Raw genomic sequence first — 23,210 nt, forward strand, 5'->3', positions numbered from 1 at the left:
AGCCATCAGCCCGCAGCAGAAAAGACTGCGTAAGACGACTGTGTCCTATGCGGAGGGAAGCTGGAACAACTTTCTCGCTACTGCTCCTCGGCAAATTACACTGCCATTTGGATTACATGATTAATTTGATGCCACTTGCTTGTGGACTGTCCGTGCCATGATTGTTGCCATTGAGAGTGAAATAGTAGTGGCAAATATAAGAAAGCAAACTTATATAGCATCAGCCAAAAAAAAAAAAAAAAATCACCCATCCGTACCATGCAAGAATTTGTCTCATTTTCCCTTGAATTTATTCAACCCATCCATATCCACAACAGATGGAAGCCTGTTCCGACACTCACCCACCCGCTGGCTGAAGGCAAACTTCCGCACATCTATCATTCAACCACCCTTCCTCAACTTGTTGTTGTTGAATTTAACGACACATAAGCTGCCAGGGCCATATTGTGTCTTTCTAATGCTTAATATATTTGGATTTTATTGTAATAACTGCTATATTTTATTACATATTCCAATACGATTTAGGAAGGTAAACAGTTCTTTTTTATTAGGATCATCTCCAAGAATCTGCAATAATTTTAAGGATGACTGTGCATTAATGCTTGAGTGGATATTAAAAAAGGTGAGGACAGTCTACTAATAAATGACGAACAGCAAGTGTTACCTGATATGATGTTCCACAACTTGCCCTCGTGGGTAGCACAGTTGGTAGGATCGCAGTCCTCCCACACACCGGATGGAAAAGACCTGAGTTTGAATCCCATCGATGACAGGAAGAATTTTTATGGGTCTTATTCACAAAGTGGCTGAGTTAGTCGGTCTGAGGAGAGGGTAGCATGGTGTTTTCCCACGGAAACTCGAGTTTTCTTATAGAAAAACAGAAAATCGACTTCCAAACATACGCAACTTACAAACAATATACAAGGAGCAACATGGCCTTAGTCGCCAATGCTGCTAAAACCCAACAACAACAACCTTCCTCAAACTTGAATTTATACCCGCTCATATGTGTAATCTCAGCAAGTGGAAGAATACCATTAACATAGAGCTTACTCAATCCATTCAAGGCTTTAAACACCTCAACCAGATCTTACCGCAGGTACCTAGTCTCGAAACGCTGCAATTTGCAGAACTGAAGCCTTTCTAGGTAAGAGTATCCTTTTGTACCCTTCACTAATCTGATTGCTTTTCTCTGCACCCGTTCAAGCAGATCTCCTCCTTCCTAAAGTGAGGCCTCCACAAGTATATACAGTACTCAAGATGAGACCTAACCATGGCCTTACACAAAGAGATAATCACCTCCTTATCTCTGCTAGCAAAGTTTCTGTATATCATTGACAAAACCCAATGAGCTGTTCTGTTAGCATATCTGCCCTACTCAGAGAACTCATGTCTGACTGCACAATTACCTCAAGATCTTTTTCGTTCTCTACAACCCTGAATGTAGTACCACACAGTTCATGCTACCCATGAACAGTACCTTGCATTTGTCAATGTTAAATTTCAACTGCTATTTTCGACTCATCGGCCCAATCTTCGTGATCTTGTTGCAATAGCTCACCCTGATAACTGTCATTAACTACCCCTCCAACTTTTATATCATTTGCAAACTTAGATATTAACCTGATATACAGAATACCTGATATATGCCGTCTGGGTGGTGGTGTGGTATCCCCTGAGAATAAGTAACAACAGTCTTCTCCTTTGGTGAAGCGTTACTTATTCGAAGTAGTGCAATATCATGGCAACTCGTTGTGAAGGTATTCACAATATGAGATATAACTTAAACGATGCCGCCTTTGCATATTTTGCTGCGTACTAATATGATGTGTTTGCACTAACTTGTACGTTGCCTGATATACCGTCATCAATATCATTGATAAATATTGAAAACGACAATGGACCCAACACTGAACCCTGGGGAACTCCACCAATAACATTAGTCCACGAAGACCTGCTTATTGATAACCACTCTGTCTTCTTCCACTTAAGCATCCCTTTATCGACAGCAGTAACTTGCCCTTAATGCCACATTACTCCAGATTGTACAGTAATCTTTTTTTGTGTACAACAGCAACAAACTCCTTCCTGAAAATCGAAGTTTATCTATTAAAATTATTTTCTGTATTCAGTTCCTTGGTCACTGCATCATAGTAACCTAGCAGATTGATCAGACAAGACTGGCCCCTGAAAATCCATGCTGTGATTGCAGTGGAATTGCATGTCTGCCCAAATGGTCCTGCATTACTTATTTAACCGGTGATTCCATTATTTTCCTTGGAACAGACGTTAAGCTAACAGGTCTGCAATATGTCACCTTTTGAGCCCCCTTTATGAATATGGATATATTAGCACATGTCCAATCCATAAGGACATCCCCCTGAATCTAAAGATGCTCTCATAATTATTGTAATTATTGCTAGCGGTTTGTTTAACTCCTTTGATACCTCCCTTAATATAATTGGATAGACTTCATCCGCCCCAGGTGTATTTTTATGTCCATCCTCAACAATTTCTCCATCCACTTTATTTTCACTTATCAAAAAGTCATTTAGCGCCTCGTTAGAGTTTTATAAACTTCTGGCATCTCCTTCCCTAGAGAATTCCTCATGTGTGAATGCAAAATGCCAATTCAATTTGTCCGCAACCTGAGCAGAGTCATCAACAGTTAATCCATAGACATCAAGTGGCCCACTGTGATTCAATCCCTTCCTTCTACTGTTAATATAAGCATAGACGTATTTGCTGTTTTCTTTGCATTCTTTGCCAGAGACTTCTCATAACCTGCCTTAACTTGCTTAACCTCCTTTTTTGACTTGATTGCAGACTAGTTTATATCTAACATAGGCTTCTCTATCATCTGGTAATATATATGCATCCCATGCACTTTTCTTCTCTGCCAGGTGTCTCAATAGTTCATCTGACATTTTTAGGTCTAAGCCTTGAACAGTATTTGTTTGTTTATATGAAAAGCCTAGTAACTTCTTTGATTACTTCCCTGAATACTTCCCATTTAAAATTTTCTGTTTGTAACATCAGTTGGTCCCACTGCACACAATTAAAAACTGTCTGAACCTCTGTAATCACCCTTATTACGAAAGCAAAAGCCTTTCCGTTTACCCTTGACAGTAATTATATCTTTAATTAAATTCCACATTAGTGCACTGTGATCGCTGCCACCCAGTAGGTAATTTACCTGCAAATTTTTAATACATGAAGAATCACTGCTGCTCATCAGCCAAGAGTACTGCTTCCTCTTCTTGCCTCTCGAATATGCTGCTGTAGAAAACAGTCGTCCAAGAAATCCACAAAAAAGTCTTGCTAGTTTGTGACGGACCAACCCACAAATTCCAGTCAACATCTGGAAAGATTAAATCCCCCATTATTAGACATTTCGATTTGCTGGCCAACTCTGTTTCCCTGTATAGCTGTTTGATATACTTATCAGATTCATTTGGTCTATAACACACTCCTACTCTCAATTTTGTTTTCCCAGTGCATATATCACACCAAACTGACTCACCATTGCACTTGTCACCCATGTCAACTGGATGCACTGCCTTAGATTTAATATTCTTCTTAATTAAGAGCATAATCCCTCTATCTCTCCTCTCCAGTGTATGCATTTTACACCCCATATTCCAATTCAACATTACTTATGTCTGAGTGACACCACGTCTCCGCTGTTCCTACAATGTCTGCATTGATGAGTTAATCAGTACTTCAAGTTCATCAAATTTATTTACAATGCTCCTAGAATTAGTGTACATAAAAGTATACATGTACGTTCTTACCCTTAGTTACTCTAACATAACCCATGTATTTATTTGTTCCACGATGACGCACAACAGGGCCTGAAATCCCAGACATCTTGCTTTCCTGGCTGCTGCATCTACCAATAGTAGCATTGCAAAAATCACTTTCATCTCTGTCTGCGGCTCTAGTTAAACTGTCTGTGCTAGCAGTTTTCCGATCCACCTATCACAGCTTCGATAGCATCAGCAAATATTCTTGCACCCTTTCCATTCAAGTGCATCCCATCCATTTAAAAACAGTCTCTCCTGTTAAGAAGCACAGACCACGCTGAGAAACATTCTACCCCATGAAGCTTGCACCATCTCTCCAGGGTCGATTCACAAGACTCTCAACATATACCCCCACCTGCCGGGTCCAGGCAGAATTGCAGACACTTTTAAATTAAATCCTAACTCGCGACTTTTTTGCGAACATTGCCCTGTACTTGTAAGTACTCAGATTTCCTATTAATATAATTAGTGACATGTACAACAATATCACCTTTTGTGCCCTTAAAAGATGATATCTGCTCTACAACATTATTTACTTCTTTCCCTAGCAGACTTATCCTTATATACACATATTTATATTTCTTACTACTTGCCTGTAGTCCGTAAAGGAGACTAGCAGTCTGCGATTGCTCTGGAATTGTGTTGATCTGCAGCGTCTACCAGGTGATTCCCCCTGATCCCAATGTGGCTTGGGATCTAGCAGAAGCTGATATCAAGTGCAGATTCACAAAAGGTATACAATTTCTGCTGAACGAACCGTAGACAGGACTGAAGGCGGATTGCATCATCTAATTATGGATAAAGCCTATAAATGCGCTTGAATAATATGTATAAACCATACACCTTTGATAAATATTAGTCTTAATGTTGTCCAAGGCTAGCTCTACAGAATACGACTCTGCGGTATATATACTACACTCCTGAGGAATCTTCTGAGAAACGGTGCTCTATCTCGGAAGACAGCAGCGGATCCCATAGATGATTCTGATTCCGAGCCATCAGTAAATACGGCAGGAAATCAGAGTAAGTAGATGGATGGGCAGCACAGAGTTGTAGGTAGAAGTTGCTTGGTGGAAAGTGATCATGCCAGGGTGGAAGATGTTGCCTTGGTGACTGGGCAAAACTGTCTACCGTGATGACCGCTCTCTGACCAGTTCTTGGACACGAATACCAAAGGGAACGCTTGGTAGAGTGACGAATATTCTAGGGATTTTTCCATCGTGGCTCGAAAACGAATATCCACGTATGTTTGTCCAGTATGGATTTCAGTTTAAAAGCATATTGTAGCGACAACTGCTTTCGTCGAAGCGACAGCTACGATTCAGTTGCTTCGACATATAAAAAAAAATTCTGGACTGGGGATATTCGAAATGTTCCAGTAGTAATGTGGATGACTTGATGGTGAACTCGGTCTAGCCACCGAAGTACGCTGTTTCTAGAAGATGCGCATACTTGGAACCCATAATCTAATTTCGATCGGACAAGAGCACGATAGAGGTGCAGCAGCCTGCTCGTCAACTTATTATCGAATGTGAGCCCTAAGAATTTTGTCTCGGATGCTATACTGGAATGATGTTTTGTCCGAGCCGAGCTTTAGTTCTGGTTAAAGGTGACGGTTCCGTTTGCGACAAAAGTGTACGCAAACTGTCTTCTGAGATGAGAACCTGAAAGAATTGATGTCGTCAATAGCATGCTGCAATTGTCTTTCGATAACCCTCGTGTTGCGTGACTGTGAGAAGATGGTAAAGTCATCTACGAAAAGGACATTGTTTACAGTTGGAGAAGTTGCTCAGTAATAGAATTAACTTTGACAGCAAAAAGTGTAACCCTTGTAACAGACCCTTGAGGGACTCCGTCCTCTTGGAAAAAGATCGAGAGAGAACGGACCCCACACGAAGTTGGAATGAGCGGTTCATGTGTATATGTTCCATGTCTATGGTGGCTCCTAGGCATATGCCTATCTCCACTCTAATGTCCCTGTGATAGTATACAGAATATCCGTGAAACGGGCCTGACATAGCATTAATGTGAGTTTGCGTGTGTATTAATGTATGTACTGCAGAATGCGTTGTTTATGTTAGGCCACTTTGCCACCAGGGAGTAGCTATTTCCAGGACAGCTGATACCTGGTGCCCGTCCGGAGGCACGTGGAGCCAGGCCTTAGTCCAGTGAACTGTGCTTAAGCACAATATTCCGCATCCACTGGTGGGTGTGCCATACCAGTGGATGCCACCCACCGCACTCAGGGTGCCCAATTCTGAGTACCAGCAAAAAAATAAAATAAAATAAATTTTTAAAAAATGAAATATAATAATAAATAAAATGAAATTTTAAAAAAATGCCAAACTCAGGGAAAAATCCAAGACTGATGAGGAGGATAAAAAATAACAACAATAATAAATAAATAAAAATCTCAAACTCTGGGAGAGAAAAAAAAAAATTCAAGAGTATAGTCATCACTCAGCAATTTGCATTAATTGTCTTCTCTTATTAAATACAATAAAAGAAGTGCTGGAAAGCACCAAATTTAATACTGTCAGCGAGTAAAATATTTAGATCGCTGTTATCATGTATTACAACCGTTTGGATTATTTGCAGTCTTTCTTCGTTATACAGGGTACATTCCAATAATACGTTTCCAGTCTTCATAAGCTCCTCAAATGCAGGAACTATACTCCGCTAAACCTAATTGAAATAGTTTAGCTTTTAAAGACCCATGACCTGTTAATACAAATGACATTTTCATTGACGGATTGAACCATATTGTTTTGTTTTTCAATAAGTATTGAACATCGGGTAAAAATACTTGGTCACAGAACCAGTTATACCGCCATTCCACCTGCATTGCCATATATTATACAATTCATTTAAAATCCTTTTCTTCTCAATGTTAGTACTATTAATTGTATTAGAAGTCATTTCAATAAATTCCATTATGCAAACCTTCTTTAAGTGATATGTAAATCGTTTGGATGCTATTTGCAAATCCGGGGGTAAAACCCGAGCCTGTAAGGGGTTTGTTGAAACTGTCCTACATACTCTATATATAGCCAATAGCATTATTCGCTATATTGAATGTAATTTATTTATCATTATTACATTTGCTACCCTCCTATACCAAGTCCCAGCACCATATGACGCTATTGGTAAGAAAACCGCCTTGTAATATAAACTTACTCTTTTTACTTAGACCCCATTCTGATCTAGTGACTCGAATTAAAGTACAACTTAATGGTTTAATCCCTAAGTGTTTATAGGTTCCAACATATCCTATCTGTTCATCATATATATTCGCACCGTTAGAGGAAGTCCCTAATCAAAAGAGCCTTCAAAAACCATAAATCTTTGTTTTATTGATAGATGATACACTTAACTTATTTAGTGAAGCCCAAGTAATTAAATCAACCAATATTTTCTGCATTCTATTTTCCAACATCAACCTAGAAGAACTGGAACACAAATCGCTAAATCATCAGCATACGCCATTGTATGGCAGCACTCAAGACCCCGAGAGAGCCAATGACCCGGCACAACATTCCAGCACATAGTTCCTAATTCTGAACCTTGTGAACACCCACGATATAGAGCATCATAAGTCAAATGGCCTGCCCCAACAAATATTTTCCTATTCAAAAAATAGCTTCTTAATACCTCATATAGTTGTTCCAAACATTTCATTTTGACAAATGCATTTAACACACTTTCCCACCAAAGTGAATCAAATGCCCATCGAAGTGTACGAACACTGCTATGACATATTTATCACTAATGGCGTTACAATAATTAGTTATGTCATAAATGGCATCTTCAGCTGATTTACCCCGCGTAAAGCCATACTGATTTGTCTGAGATAAGTCACTTGCTCCCACCAATTCTTATAGCTAAGAGACGTTCATAGAGCTTACCTAAATTAGCCAGTAGGGAGATAGGTCTATATGCTCTAGACTCCCAAGGATTCTTCCCTGGTTTTAAAATCAATTTTAAAATTGCAAATTTCCAAATATCTGGAAAAATAGATTCTAACAAACATTTATTATACAAATTTAATACTTTTACTGGATAGATTTTGAACAACTTAACTATCACAACATTTTCTATTAAATCCCACCCTGGGCATTTATTTAACGTAATATAATTCATAACCAACTGTAATTCTTTTTTTTTTTTTTTGGGTAGTTGTTGGCACATCGGCTTCTGTGGCCATAATGCACCTCCCAAGGTTTTTGTAGTACTTTGATCCAAGCCCGAGGCGGGATTCGAACCCGCGATCTTTAGGTTGCCAGGCAGGCACTTTACCCACCCGGCTATCCCGGTCGGCTCTGTAATTCATGCATTGTAAACAAAGCAGTTTACCATGAATGAATTACCGGTTCAGTAAAAAGTTTTAATAAAATTTTATGGCCTTTTTTTTAAATTTTTATTTAGTTTTTATTAAAAAGGCCATTTTTTAAGAACAAAATTATACTGTAGATATCTTTCAGGATTCCAAGTCTCCAAGCTGTGTCATACTCTTTTTCCATATCAAAGAAAATCGATACCAGATGCTCGCGTTTAAGGAGCTTATCATTAATAGATGTTTCCATTCTTATTAAATGATCGAGTGTTGATCAATTCCTTCGGAAGCCACATTGAAACTTTGAAGGCAGGTCACTTGTTTCTGGGTACCGCATCCAACGAGCATTGACCATCCTTTGCAGGATTTTATATATGCAGCTTGTCAGAGCAATGGGACAGCAATTGTTCGAAATTTTGGGAGCCTTTCCTGGCTTGGGGAAGCCAAGAACAATTGCCTTATGCTAGGAGTCCGGAAAATGATCTTCAAGATATTCTGTTCTACAAACAGTTGTTGGTATTGAGATTAACGACCTAAAGGGTAGAGGCCATTTTGTGTCTGAATTCTAACAGACAGAGCAGGCGATCCAAAGATTCAAATGAAAGATGTGCAGTCATCTCATAATGGATGTCATCTGGCCCGACGGCCCTCGCCTGGGATAGAGTTAATGCGGCTTTCATTTCCCATTATGTGAATGGCTGATAAATAACACATTCGGTGAATGATAAATTCACATTCTGTGAAGGGCTGAAAAATTACTATGAGGCATATAATTATATGCCTCAGTTATTTTATGACAACTTCAAATATTGCTTTTCAACTTTTTTTTTGAGGAGAGAAACTCAAGGTGAGGGGGGTAGGATGATTAGCAGACACCTTTGCAAATGTCTCCCTAGAGTATTCGAATTGCAGTTGGGTCTGCAATGGCACATCCATTATGTTCTACAATCGATGCAATGTGCGTTGTATATCTGCTTTTAACCCAGACAAGCACAGGAGACACTATCTGAGTAATGGTACATGTGAAGCGGATCCAATCCTCCTGATTCTGACGTTTAACGTGGCGTTCTTTGGCGCGTACACGTTTGAAGACCATTAGGCTATCTGTGGTGGGAAAGCAACGAAATATTCCCTCTCCTTGATTTCAGCCTTTCTTGCTGCCGTGCATATACCTTTCAAGTTGAGGGGTTCGTTGAGGAAGATACTTGACGGTTGCCAATCCTGATTACAGGATAGTATTCTGCTAATTATAGCATAGGTTTATGTCACAAGAAGTGGCTACTCTTTGACTGAAGACTGTTTCAACCTCCTTTTTCTCTTCTTTTATCTTTGCTAAATTTCTCCTAATTTCTCTTTACTACAGCAGGTCCCTTGATCTGTTCCCACGCTGTACTATTCTTGCCTACCATACTCATCGTCAACTTTTCCTACTATATGTTCTTTCCTTTATTCTGTCTATCCTGGAACTCTGTTCTTGTACAGACAAGCAAGATGGTAGTAGATCCTGGCCGCCTCCACGTGGCGGGGTTTGGGGGTGTGCCATGGTGACTAGGTGTTGCCGCTTCCCATCTGCTAAGAGCCAAGTACCGGCCGACAACACTACAAACAGAACAAATCATAAAATCTACACATTCAATACACTACATACAAATGGCCGGCTTTCGCGTAAGCTCAACGCAAGAAGTGCAATAGTGACTAATGGGGAAAACCCTGGGTCCGCCACAACAACACATGAATATCCCCAACTAAGGCCATATTGCTCCGGGGATATGAGGTGGTCATTCCCTGACCTTTCCGCATCCTCCGTATTTGGTGGTGACGGGCTCGAATCCCGGTCTAATCAAGAAGCGTGTGCTACGCACTGCTGCTCCTGCCCACCTGGCTACGGAGGCACCTGCCTTCCGAAGGGCTGAGTGCTTTATTTACTCAGTACTGGATTTTTCTCTGGTCGGAAAGAAAGGGTGTTGGCCTGTATCAATTTCTTCTTCTTTGGAACAAAGTTCCACGACTAAGTACCTCCTTGTCTTCGACATCCACCTTTTCTTGTGTTATCGGTGATGCTTCTTGTTTTTTTAGCTTTTCCTTCCCTCTGGTTTCGGTAGTGGTGGAGTGCTAGGAGGCATTGATATTTGAGTGGCAGCTGACTGTTTTTTTACGTGGGTTTTTGAGAGCTCAAATAAATAGTGTGCAATAGGACTGAATGACTCATTTGGCGAGATAGACGTATCAGTTTGCGCCGCAATGGAATGCTTCCCTATAACTTTCTCCGCATATGTAGGCTTTTTACTATTTATTTTCTTGGCTGTTTTCCTCTCCTCCTGATAGGATATGTTCAGCTCCGCTTTGAGCCTTTGTATCTTTTTCCTCTTTCCACCTCTGACATGCCCTGGAGTGTGCAAGGTGCCTACATTCGCAGTTGACAGATGCAAAGAGGACAGGCAATCACACCACGGCAGGACATCTGCGAATGTCCATCCATATTTTTTGGCATTTAAAACATCACAGTGAGTTAGGGATATATGGCCTTAAATTGTAATTTATGTACCCAGCTTTTATCGAGTTAGGAAATGTTGGAGGCTTAAACGTAAGGATGAGGTTTCTAGTTGGTAACTTCCCGTCCTTAGGCATGAAAATTCTTTTAATGGCTACCACTCCCTGTGGGTTTAGTTTGGAGCAGATTTCTTCCTAAGTAACTTCAAGGAGGTCCCACTCTGAGATGACACCTCTTGATGAGTTTAGTGTTTTGTGTGATGTCACAGTTATCGGTGTACCTCGGATCGATGTTGCTCGGAGCAGCTGCTCTTAGTGCCTGTCGTGTTTTGTTTCAATTAAAAGGTATTCAGAACGAAGCCTCTTAACTGATTTTGAGGAACCTGGCAACCTTCTAAACCCTCCTTTTGCCAATAGGTTTCTCAGTTTGTGAATGTATATAAACAAGAATCTTGGAATGGGACCTGACAGTACTCCGGTTCGTGGTCTCTTTGCTACATTCGCATTGTCTGGTTAATCAAGTGGGACGCCCACTACCTGGCACGGAATAAATGCGCTCGGAAGTGGGATGCTAGGGCTACCCAGACACCATACACGCATCGCCGCCAGCTTGTATCCAGTTCCTCGAACCATGATTTGGTTTGTTTGTTTTTTTTTTTTTTTTTAGGAGCATTAGCAACTAAGGCCATATTGCTCCGGGGATATGCGGTGGTCATTCCCTGACCTTTACGCATTCTCCGTATTTGGTTGTCACGGGCTCGAACCCCGGTCTAATCAAGAAGCGTGTACTACGCACTGCTGCTCCTGCCCACCTGGCTACGGAAGCGCCTCTCGAACCATGAGAGCAGGGGCATGGCATTGACATGGTTGACCCTCACAGGAGAACCCACTATCTGATTTATCCTGGCTGGGCTTCCAGGACCACTCATCTTGTCGAAGCAGGGGCCAAAGTGGTGCGTTTAAGCTGAGCCCGTCTACCTCTTTCCGAATTTCAACGGGTCGCAGCGCACGGCAAACACGCTGGATTCCCATGATGATAGCCTGGGACCTAGACTGTGGATACCAGTTATGTTAATATTGAAGGCCAGCATAGTCACTTGGAGGTCCCCTCACCACGTACAGGTGCCCACTGTAGTTAACCATATAACTTCGCTAGAAAAGCAGAAATTCCTCAACAGCGATTTGAATGAGTGAAAGAACTTCCACAGACGAACTTCCACAGAGAGTTAACTGTGGTTGTCAACACGCAAATAAAATCCCTGGGTATGGAAAATAACAATTAGCTTAACCGTTATTGAGATATCCACTCAGGTACAATTCGGCCGCCTCCGTAGCCAGGTGGGAAGGAGCAGCAGTGCATAGCACACGCTTCTTGATTAGACCGGGGTTCGAGCCCGTCACCACCAAATACGGAGGATGCAGAAAGGTCAGGGAATGACCACCGCATATCCCGGAGCAATATGGCCTTAGTTGCTAATGCTCCTAAAAACCAAATAACAAACAGGTACAATTCGTACCTGTTGAGATATTTTCAGTCAAGTTCAATTGGAGTCACCATAAGAAATTAGCTATAGGAAAAATGAAAAACTCAAAATCATCTTGGAACTTGATTTCTTCATTGGCAGTACAACCATACGAAGAAGAAAGTTCACCTTTTATAGTATGTAAGCAAAATAACTTTTTCTCATAATTTAAGAGCCGGATTTATTGAAGATTTGAATTAACAATCAGATTGGAGTTTAATTTATTGAATGCTTTTCTGGGATTAAAAATAACATTGACGAAACGGCCATTAAAACTTGTGTAAACTATACTCCCTCCTCCAACCTTGTATTGGGACACTAAATTAAAAAAAAAAAAAAAAAAACTTAGTAAAAAAGAAATGTTTAATATCCAGTATGACGCCTATGGACTTCAACCCTCCGATAGACACTCTACAACTTTTTGGTGTGTGCAGACTCGAATCATGTCCCCATCCAGGTTCCTGCTAATTTTCTGGTTGAACCTAGGATGTCTTATTCTCGTTTGTTTAAAAACATTCCAAAAGTGTACATTAGGATTTAGATCTAAGTCTGGGCTGAAAATAGCAGATTTGCTACATTATTTTTCTCCAACCACTGTTGTACTCACAGTGCTTTATGACATGCAGTGTTATCACCCTGGTTGATACCAACATAGCACCTCTACAAAGAACTGCCACAAAGCAAGTAAAGCTGAATTGTGTCGAACGCGCTAGTAGAATGTTCTTTCACGTGGAGAGAGATCTAAAAGACTAGCTCAGCTTGTCTCTGATTAGGTTGGAATGGCTAATTTTCTACTGTATTCTGGGAAAATGGAGTCTTACTTACCCGAAACAGACTGCGAGTGAAAAATATGTGCATAGCACAAACACACACCTTTGCGGGGTGTATTTTCTTTTACGTGCATGTTCACATAATCTCTCAGAAATTGAGATTCTGATAAATATAACATAACACCGGCAGTCAGATACTGTAGTTCATAACGTGAAAGCTGTTCAGAGATGAAGGCTAGCGAAACATTACAGGTCTTGAGCACGTCACAAAAATACCAGCAAGGATTTCTGACGACAACTAATCAACAGACTTGTAATTTATGAAAATGTTTTTTTATCGGTGGCTGGCAAGACCATGTCAAATACTAAGAGAGAGAGAGAGAGAGAGAGATCAAATATTACGTTCTTAGAATTGCTAATCTGTTTAATTAGTTTACTTCCAGATTTCTTGCATAATTCAACATATTCTCTTTCTGAGATAATGAAAGATACATTTTCATGTGATATACATATGTGGATGTCCTGAAAGAGGAAAAAAGCACAAAATGGGATGTTCTATTTAGATTTTTAGTTCCTTTAATACAAAGTTTCTTCCTCTAATAGAAATTAGACAGAGAAAAGTTTAGTTCTTTCCTCTAATACAAATTAGACAGAGAAAATTGGTCTCTCATCAGGCTTTCCTGACGGCCAAAGATATAAAATTAACTTGCTGAGCAAATGAGTTCAAACATAATGTGGTTATTCATAGAATTGCTTCCAGTCATTATCATTATTCATCCGTGAAATTAGGACAGGCAATGTTTTTGTCTTGATGATTCACTTCAAGTCTGTAGACAATTGTGAGATTTTATCAGCTCTTTTACTATATATTTTTGTAATGTCCTGAAGATTCTATTTCCTAGACTGAACATTGTTATATTTCAACACCTTTCTCGAACGTTCTCCTATTAAAACTATTTATTTATCTATTTTAGATATAATTTTCTCTATTGCAAACACATTTAGTTTGTAGTCGGAGGTATGACGATAATTTGAAGACTGTCGATGGCAGAAAATATCTTAATTTTAAGTGAGCACAACTGCTCTTTCGGTTCTTAATCACTCCTTTGCTAATGTTCATTACACTGTTCCGAAACCGTCTTGAGAAATTTCGATTGGAATCCAGAAGAAAGCAATTGCACATTAATGAAATTCTTGGAAGGAACGTATAACATTACAGCAACTCTTTCAATGGATTTCTAGCAATTTGTCTTAAAGTATCTTGTAAATTAGGGACTATCCAATCTATATTTATAGATTCAATAATTTATCCAATGAATACATTGCTGCATTCTTTCATTAAAAATGAAATTTCCATTTACAGAGTAGAAAATTATGATAACATTGAATAGCCAAAATTTTTCCTTTATATCGCGTTAAATGAATAAGTGTAAATAACTATGTCTGTTTTATTCCATTTTCTTAGATCCCTATGTGAAGGTATGGTTACAAAGAGGAGAAAAAAGATTAGAGAAAAAGAAAACCGAGGTCCACAAGAGAACTTTGAATCCAGTATTCAACGAATCTTTTCAGTTTCTTGTGTCATGGGAGCACATTCGAGAAACATCTCTTTCTGTTACAGTTATGGACTGGGATAACATTGGCCGGAACGAAGCAATTGGTTGCATCACACTTTCATCTCGCAGTGGTCCAACTGAGGCCAAACACTGGGGAGATATGTTAGCTAAACCCCGGACAGCGGTCGCCCAGTGGCATCGACTGAAGTCTGTCTGATAGACTAACTACAACGATATTGTCTGTTAGTTGTTGTTTCTTATACCCCTAGCTTGTGGCCTTTCAGCCTCTGATTGAAACAGTGTGGATGCATTAGCTTTGTACAAGCCGACTGTATTAGAGATGGTGCTATGAAGGAAAGACTTAAGCTTTCATGGTTGATTCTTGATTATTGAGTGGTAGTTTTATGCATCTCGTAAACTTGTGCCTGAAATAACGTGCGTATTTACCCAGATATAATAATCACTATTTTTCTGGTGTACTGTATTTAAAAAAGTTTAGCGATATGTTTAATTACTTCCGACGCCATTGGCCCCTTAAAACAACGATATTATTTCATATCATAGATGTATGAGTACCACATCGACATTTATGGCTAAAGATATGCACCTTGCATGCTATTTTCGTATGTGATTTGCAGCTGATTTACTTTATCTTTATACTGTGAAATCTTTAAACGTCTATATTTTTACATATTTTCTCGAGAAAGCGCGAATGCTGTGGTAAATGATTTTTCTTGAGATATCCGTGTTCATTTGATGTAGTGATTTATAATCGCCTTTACTGATGTGCAAATTCTCATTAATGTGATCTCACTTTCAGTTTATCTAGTCAACTGAAGGAATCCAAAGGAAAACGATAAGAGGCGTATATTTGGGTAACAGAAATGTGTCCTTGTCAGACAAAAAAAATTCTGATTCGTTCAGACAGATCGAGAATTAACAAAGCTGTTAGCGAAGACATTAGTTAAGTCGCTCGTGTTTAAATGAAATAGTAAAACCTCTAGAGATGTATGTATATAAACAAATATATATATCTGTTGCTATACATAAAGTATGCATGTAGGGTCAATACACAATACCCAGGGAACACATACCTGTTTGGTCAATGTAGCCAATGGTCGGTAGTAATAGATGTATAGAAAGGAATGACATGTACATATGTTTGTATGTGTGTGTGTGTATGTTTGTATATGTGTTAAAGCATGTGTTTATATATACATAAACAGGACCGTCTCTGTATTTAGATAAGTTCTGTATTCGTGATGATGATGAGCTGATAGGTAAATATGTTTCCTGCATCCAATATCCAGTGTTGCTTCAGTGTATGAGTAAACCAAATCAGAGTCCGAAACTCAGATATAAATATAGCACTCAGCAACGAGAGATATATTACCATTTGTATTTAATATGTCCCCACATGTTGAAATCTATAGTGCAGTTTCCGCTGTAATGATAAGAACAGTAGTTGATATAATAGTTACAACATATTTTTGTGCTAAAAGGTTATTAGAGAGTTGTTGAAGCCATTTAAGATATGTCTATTACTCCATTTCTCTTTAGAAAATTTTATTTAATAACTTAGACTAAAATCACTTAGATGATTCTGATTTTAAGCAGAGATGTTAGATTGTGATGTTCACATTTAACTGGCCTACTTCAAGCTTGTCTCCCAAATTTAAGAAAACAATGGGTAGGTCAAATACGTCTTTAAAATGGATATGTTTGCTCAATGTCTTAAACTAATTCTTCAAAGTTACCCAAACTATTTCGAATGTCGATTACTTCAAATATAATATTTTTATTTCAGTATATATTTTTATTAACAATTTCTCGCTCTGCTCTCCTCAAATATAAAAGTATATCGAGAGTAAAATTATGGAAACTAGCAAATTTATTCTGGTCATTTTAATATTTATAATGAAATCAAGGTCATGATTTAGCAGACCAGATAGAAAACCTTCAAATGTACGAAATTTATGAATTAAAACTGCCAATGACAAGGAAATTCGTTGCTAAATCTGTCTGTTATAAGAAACAGAAAATTCTGAATTATAATCCCAAATTTAACTTAAATTACTAACCTTTTCTTAAATTTATTTTTATACTATTTATGATTTTTCTGAAATTAGCTTTAAGGTTAAATATACGGCTCCCTATAACCAAAATGGTATTCTTAAAAGAGTAAGGATTTGGATTAGAAATGAAATTAGGTTGGTAACTTAACCTGAAAACAATATTATGCTTCAGAAAAGAATGTAAAAACACCAAGTTTATATAAAACGATGACATTTGACTTTGTAGGTAGGTCTATCGAAGTGGTTTATTGAAGGATGAAACAAGTAAGGAATAAAATAATTTCGCGCGTTGACTTCAGAGAAGGAAAAAATTGTTTACACTTCATTAACTATCTGTTCTTTTCCACTGCGCAGGAGGAGACAAATCATGCAAATATTCATTTCTCAAACATTCATTCTTTTGAGAAATGAATATTTGCATGATTTGCCTTTTACATGTTTTGCATGATTTACGGATTATAAATCCGTAAATCATGTAAATTGCAAATTACAATTTGCAATCCGTAAATTGCAAAACATGTCTTTTACATGTTTTGCATGATTTACGGATTATAAATAAACTTTAACCGTATGTGAAAGTTATTACTTAAAGAATATATTTAAATTATGAATATGGATTCATTCAACTTCTTTCAGTGATCGTTCAAACATTCACTACAATTTTTTACAATGCTAAATGATGCTTTTCATTTTGCTTTTGCTAGATTTTCATATTAGAAGAAAGTTAACACAAACTCTAACATTAGCTTAACTTTCCAGCTCTTATAATAGAATACAGGTGATTATTTCGTCTTCTAAATCAAATAGCAAAAATTTTAAGTTGATTACAATTTATTCCGAAGAAAGTTTTCAAATTACTTTAATATTTAGAAGTTTTTCACGACAGCTTTTGTCAGATATGCTGTTTGCCTGTAGATTTATCAGTTATGGTAATTTGAACTCGTGTAAATCGGAATATTTGCAGTAAGTCTGGCACATATCATTCCCATTTATCTGTCAGCACCTAAAATAGTGCAAACAATTAATTTAATCCATAGGACTCCTCTTTTTTATTGTATTTTGCTCACTGTAGTTCAAATAAATATTATTTTTCTTGCTTAACAAGAAAAGAAATTAAACTCTTCTGCTTGGGCCAACGTATATTTGAAATATGATTCTGAAATTATGAATGATAAGCTCACTTCCATGGAACAAGAGCTCTAGTTACTAAGTAACGCAAATACGAAAGAAAATATTTCAGTATCGAAACTAATCAATATTTCTTTATCAGCGAAATTAGATGTATTTAAAATAAAACGACAGTTTGCGCTAATAGTTAATTCTATATGATTCAAGAGCTATTTATTGCATTATTTTTCGTATGTATTCTCTTATGTCTTCTTTTTTCTTAATACGGTATTAAGTATCAATTTTACGATTGTGCGTTTAAATGAATTGTCCAGTCGTGTGAGATAAATAAAACTGGAGATAGCTGATCATGGAAATGGGAGCAATTTTCAATAGCAGTTTGGACCATTCTAAGTGTCTGTGATAATTTATGCCATTGCTGTTAATCAAGAGATGTTTTCTGGTTTTAAATTCCTCTTAGTGAGTAACAGTGTTCTGTTCCCAGCTGGAGGACCGAATCCACTTAACCAAGAACCTTAATTTTACCACAATAATTTACACTTATGTATTCTTGGAATTTTAATTTTTTTCCCCAGTATTTAGGAAGATGCATATTAGAAAATTGCACAAACATACTTAAATGGAGGTCGGTTTACTCAGTTGGTTTATAATAATATCCATCCTCTTGGATAATCAATACTTACATGGATTTGCACACTACTTCATCACCTCATCGCAAACATGTCAGCGGCATAACTGTTTACTAAGAATAATAGATAATCATATCGCTGTTTGAAGAAATCTTGTGCTTATATTTTCATAAAGTTCAAAATTACTTATACCTGTACATATGTTTATAAATAAACATGTTGTATTTACATTTAGTGCTTATATATACAAAGGTAGACTGTCGTTATAACTTTAAAATTTAAATATATGATGTACAGAAAGCTAAATGAATTTGAATACTGTTCTCAGATTTTCAGCTTTGTCTTCCGTTTCCTGACTTATTCACTCTACCATTTTTTCTTGAAAAATCGACTTTTTAAAATCGATCTTCATATAAACGTGCATACGTGCAGTATGCAGAGTAGGTAAGTTTCACAGTTATATTTTACTATATAAATTATTACTGCAGCTCACTGCCTCATAATACTGTTTAACAACGAAGCACGGTAAATTCTGATGGCCATCTGAATTAATACGTTAGAGCCTATCTTATTATCTTAAGATTATTTTTCATTTATTACTAACTTATAACAAAGAATGAATACTCTTTCATAACTACATATTACATAGAATTAATATTTCGTTCAGTATGTACAGAAATTCATAGCTAACACAGAGGTTTAAGCCTGAAAGATGAGAAAAATTGGAAACTTTTAATTTTGTACATAAAAATGTATTTATTAAAAACATTTAATGTATTTATTAAAAACGTCAAAGATTCGCATAAGCATATATTAGAATTATGCATCATAAGCGCAGTATACATTTAAATGTGTTTTAGTATATGGACATTGTGTTCCAATTAACTTTAAAATATGAGAAAACAAAAAAAATATATTGTACGAAATAAATTTATGACAAAGGCAATTTTCAGCGCATTAATTTAAAAACTAAGCACAATACCTTCCTGATTTTGTTCGGTTTTGTAGAAAAATGGCAAAGTGTAAATTTTGGTTTAATAGACGTCAGTTTATTAACCCAAAATTTCATACTTTGTCAAAGTATGAAATCATGTATGACTTTTACAAAGTTAAGCAGCGTAACACTGCAGTATCATCTAATTTAAAATGCCCGATCTTTTGTATGTCTATTTTCCTTATTCCTTCCACTCCAACCTCATATTAACAATGATTTTTTCTGATTTTGTTAAAAGGTGCAACGAAAATGTTTTTTTACAAAACAGCATAAAGTACATAACACCGCTAAATGAACAATTTCCTATCATGAGAACAATAGTCCATTAATTTTAGCAAACAACGTCGATTATAAACAGGTCAGGTTTCTTTAAATATTTGTAGTTCTATGTGATAATGTATTTCTACTTTTTTTTTCTATGAGATGTGATCTACTAAAATCAGAAAATATGTGTAAAGTTCACTTTGTGTTATGTAAATAATTGAGAAAATGCTGATAGGCAATGATTGTTCGTTGTATATATGTAATGTGTAAAACTGAAGTAGCACAATAAAGTTATTTCCTCATGTTTGAGGAAATTATGTTTGTCTCAATGAATAGGAACTATATATACCAACTGGTAAAAAGGTTAAAATATGAACGCATATTTGCTTTAATCAGTTATTGATGGAAGTATTGGCACATATTGTGTATACAAGACCACACATGCCATTTAGGATTAACATGTCTGCAGGAAACATGTTAATTAACGTGTCAACAATAAAATGGTTTCACTTCATTCAAATTCGCATACGGAATATTAACCAAAGGCAATAATCGGTTAAAAATTCGATATCCAACTCTTTATGTAATTATATTTTTTATTTTATGATAAAACAGAAGCTTGTTGTTTTAACGTTATCGCGGTTGAATTTTAAGTGTATATTTTTTTGTTAGGTCGCGTGACAAAAAAGAAACATCTGTTTCAATTCAAATATTGGAAAAGGAAACAGTATTAGATATTTCGATCCATCTTTCGCATTAGATAACTGAACAAAACATAAAACTGTTTCCGTTGTAGTTTGATCAATTTTCTTGCATCTTTCGGTTGTATTTTTGTGCTCATTAGCAACGCACATGCATGACATTGGTTCTTTTTTGTTTCCTACACCGAAATGCAAGGGCAAACATCTCGAAATACTCACATCCATAGAAATGACCAACAGTGGCATCTGAATTGCCGTTTGCGAGTTCATTATAAAAAAAAATAATGGTAAATAACAAAACAATTGACTTTTACTGGTTTTGGCTATAGCATACAAACTGTTATTACCAGCATCCAAAAATCCGTTTAACTTTAATATCTCCACAGTTATAGAAACGTGTAAAGTTGTTGAAAATGTACATTAACACACTTTAGAGCACGCTCTTTTATATAATTAATATTCAGGTTTATTGAGAGTAAATATAATAAGCGTAGATTCAACTTCAACTAATTTAAAACCCTAAACGAAGTGCTACACCTCAACTAAATGACCAAATTGTGGGGTGATGTTTCTGAGTGGAATCAATCCTCCCATCAGGCCTAAAAGGAAGGCGATTCATTATTCACGAAATTATGGCCTTTTCACAATACATTAGAAAACGTGGTTATTTATAGATTTTTAGAACGAATGTTCTTAGTAGCCAACTTAAGGCTAAAGGGCTAATATGGTTAAAGGGCTATTTTTTCACAAAAGATTAAAAAACTGCCATTAAAGTTTCTATGGAAACAATATTACGTCTCTCCCTCTCAACCTGGAGAAAAATTATTTTCACGAGAGAGTTTTTCTTTTCTCTGATTAGAGCTTGTGTGATCTAAAATTTCACGCTAACCTTAAAATCAGATAAAGTCAAGATATATCATACTGAGAAAGAGAAGGTAATGTAAAATAATCACTACTATCATAATTCTGCGTTATTAAACAGAATTCACAAATAATGGAACAGTTTCAAGATATCCCCGTAGACCGGGTAAATTAGATACATGGAATTTTGTATACACTCACTATCACAAAAAAAAGGCTTTTGTTTTTTAACTGATTTTTGTCTTTCGAACTGACTATCATTTATAGTTTCCCTCTTCAATCCATAAGCTGAAGTTCACGTTTGCTAATATCGAGGAAATATCTTATGTGATATTTTCAAGTTGTGGGAGAAATTCTTCCATTATCACAATAGTTGAATAGCTTGCGTCATGTATAGATGCTGTAAATGGCGAGTGGTTCCTTAGACTAGGGATGTTTCTATTGCGTGTGTACTTAATCAATCAAAATGGAAGTTTACCGCTGACAGAAACCGATTAAATAGCCTAAAAAAAACAGGAATGCATTTTATGACGTGTATAATGTTTATTCAGCAGTGCACTGTATACGTTATTGGTTCGAGTGAACAAAACCGGTGATGCCATGTGTATTTTTGTATTAAACATCTTAGGTATTCACGAAGATGTTTTCTTGTTTATCTATGTTACGTGGCTAAGTAAAGTAAAGAGATGTTGCTTAGTTTGAGTGTTAAATTTTCTTGACCGTATACATTTGAAGTGTTTGTCTTCCTGCAAGCAGAATATTAAATGATGGTTCACAGTGTATTTAAACTGAAAATGTTTATTAAAATGAGTTTCAAAGCAGCCTCGTTGTGGTTCCTTGTCACCAAGCAAACAAAACAGTCTGCTTCATAAAATACATTTCCTCTTCTAATAAATTTTAAATGATCGACTGAAACAGCAACAAAACGATGGAGGAATTACTACAAGAAGGTATATAAATTCGCCGTCTAACTACTCGAATGGAATCCCAGATGAAATTCGTTTATAAGCTGATGAATGAATAACAGCACCCATCAATTCAAGCATTAAGTACTTCATTGCGAAACATTAAATCGAGGAAGATTCGCATTTCCAGATTTAACGTCTAGCGGAAAAACAAAAACAATAATTCACTACAGAATTTATTGAACTATACTATTTAAAGAGTTATAAAGAAATAATAGAGTATTATAGGTTTATCTCCCAGCACAAATCATTTTTGCATAAATCAAAATCTGAATTTCCTTTGATTAACTGTAAAGAAATTCTAATTGCATACCTAATAGGCTACAAAGCGAATAAAGGAATCTATTTCAACCTTGTTTCAGGATGACGATCTCGTAGGGATAACTTTAACCACCTCACGTGCACTGAGAAAATTGAATTGGAGAGCCAAATCCCAAAAACAATTAGATATAAAAAAAAGGTTGGTATGTCTGGCTTTAATAGATTTTATTTTCTACAGAAATGCAGCATTTTTGAACTGTTTTGAAAATTAATAAAATTATTCTTTACACTTGTGGAACTCACAGCGAATCCCAGATTAGTCAGTCTTCTTCTTTTTTCTTTTATTACGGTCCAGAAAATTTCAAGTCTTCACTTCTGAAATAACTAGCCTACTAAAGAATTCGTGCAGTTTTAAAACACAATTTACCGATCCCAATGGCCTTTTTTTGCTCCATTGCTATTCTAAACTATCAACCAAACTTTCAGAGGTAAAGAGGTTGGTTTTGAGCATTTTTAGTTTGTGCTAAGTCACGACAAGTGATATATTGTCTATAAATGGCGCGTATTTTATGGATAATTATGCTGTTTTGAGGGATGAAAAATCCACGCCAATCTCGCCCGACAAGGCTGGCCAAAGAATGAAAATACCCATAAATGTTCCTTCCGAGAGACGGGATTTGAATTCCTTTTCCATAAAGAGTGGAAATGAAACAGCATAGACGCGATGGAAATGTGAGATGAGTGTGGGAACAGAACTTAGTCGCGTGTTTATTGGAGCGGTCTTTAAAACATAATATATTAAATAACATAGTACTTTTCATGTAATTCACAAACGCACCTTTATTTTCAAGTTC

The 23,210-nt window shown here is 36.8% G+C and overlaps 1 protein-coding gene across 2 annotated transcripts in view; it reads left to right on the forward strand.

Annotated features, from left to right (window-relative positions):
• Positions 1–16,508, forward strand: part of Syt7 (Synaptotagmin 7) — a 389,134-nt gene extending 372,626 nt beyond the window's left edge. For both annotated transcript variants that reach the window (XM_090388110.1, XM_090388111.1), the window contains exon 9: positions 14,388–16,508. In XM_090388110.1, coding sequence (XP_090244236.1) covers positions 14,388–14,695 — 308 coding nt within the window. In that variant the 3' untranslated portion in view covers positions 14,696–16,508. The remainder of the gene's footprint in view (positions 1–14,387) is intronic.
• Positions 16,509–23,210: the final 6,702 nt, after the last annotated feature.

The sequence above is a fragment of the Mastigoproctus giganteus genome, chromosome 13, assembly GCF_048544385.1.
Source record: "Mastigoproctus giganteus isolate SK-2022 chromosome 13, ASM4854438v1, whole genome shotgun sequence".
In the NCBI taxonomy this organism is placed as follows: Eukaryota; Metazoa; Arthropoda; class Arachnida; order Uropygi; family Thelyphonidae; genus Mastigoproctus; species Mastigoproctus giganteus.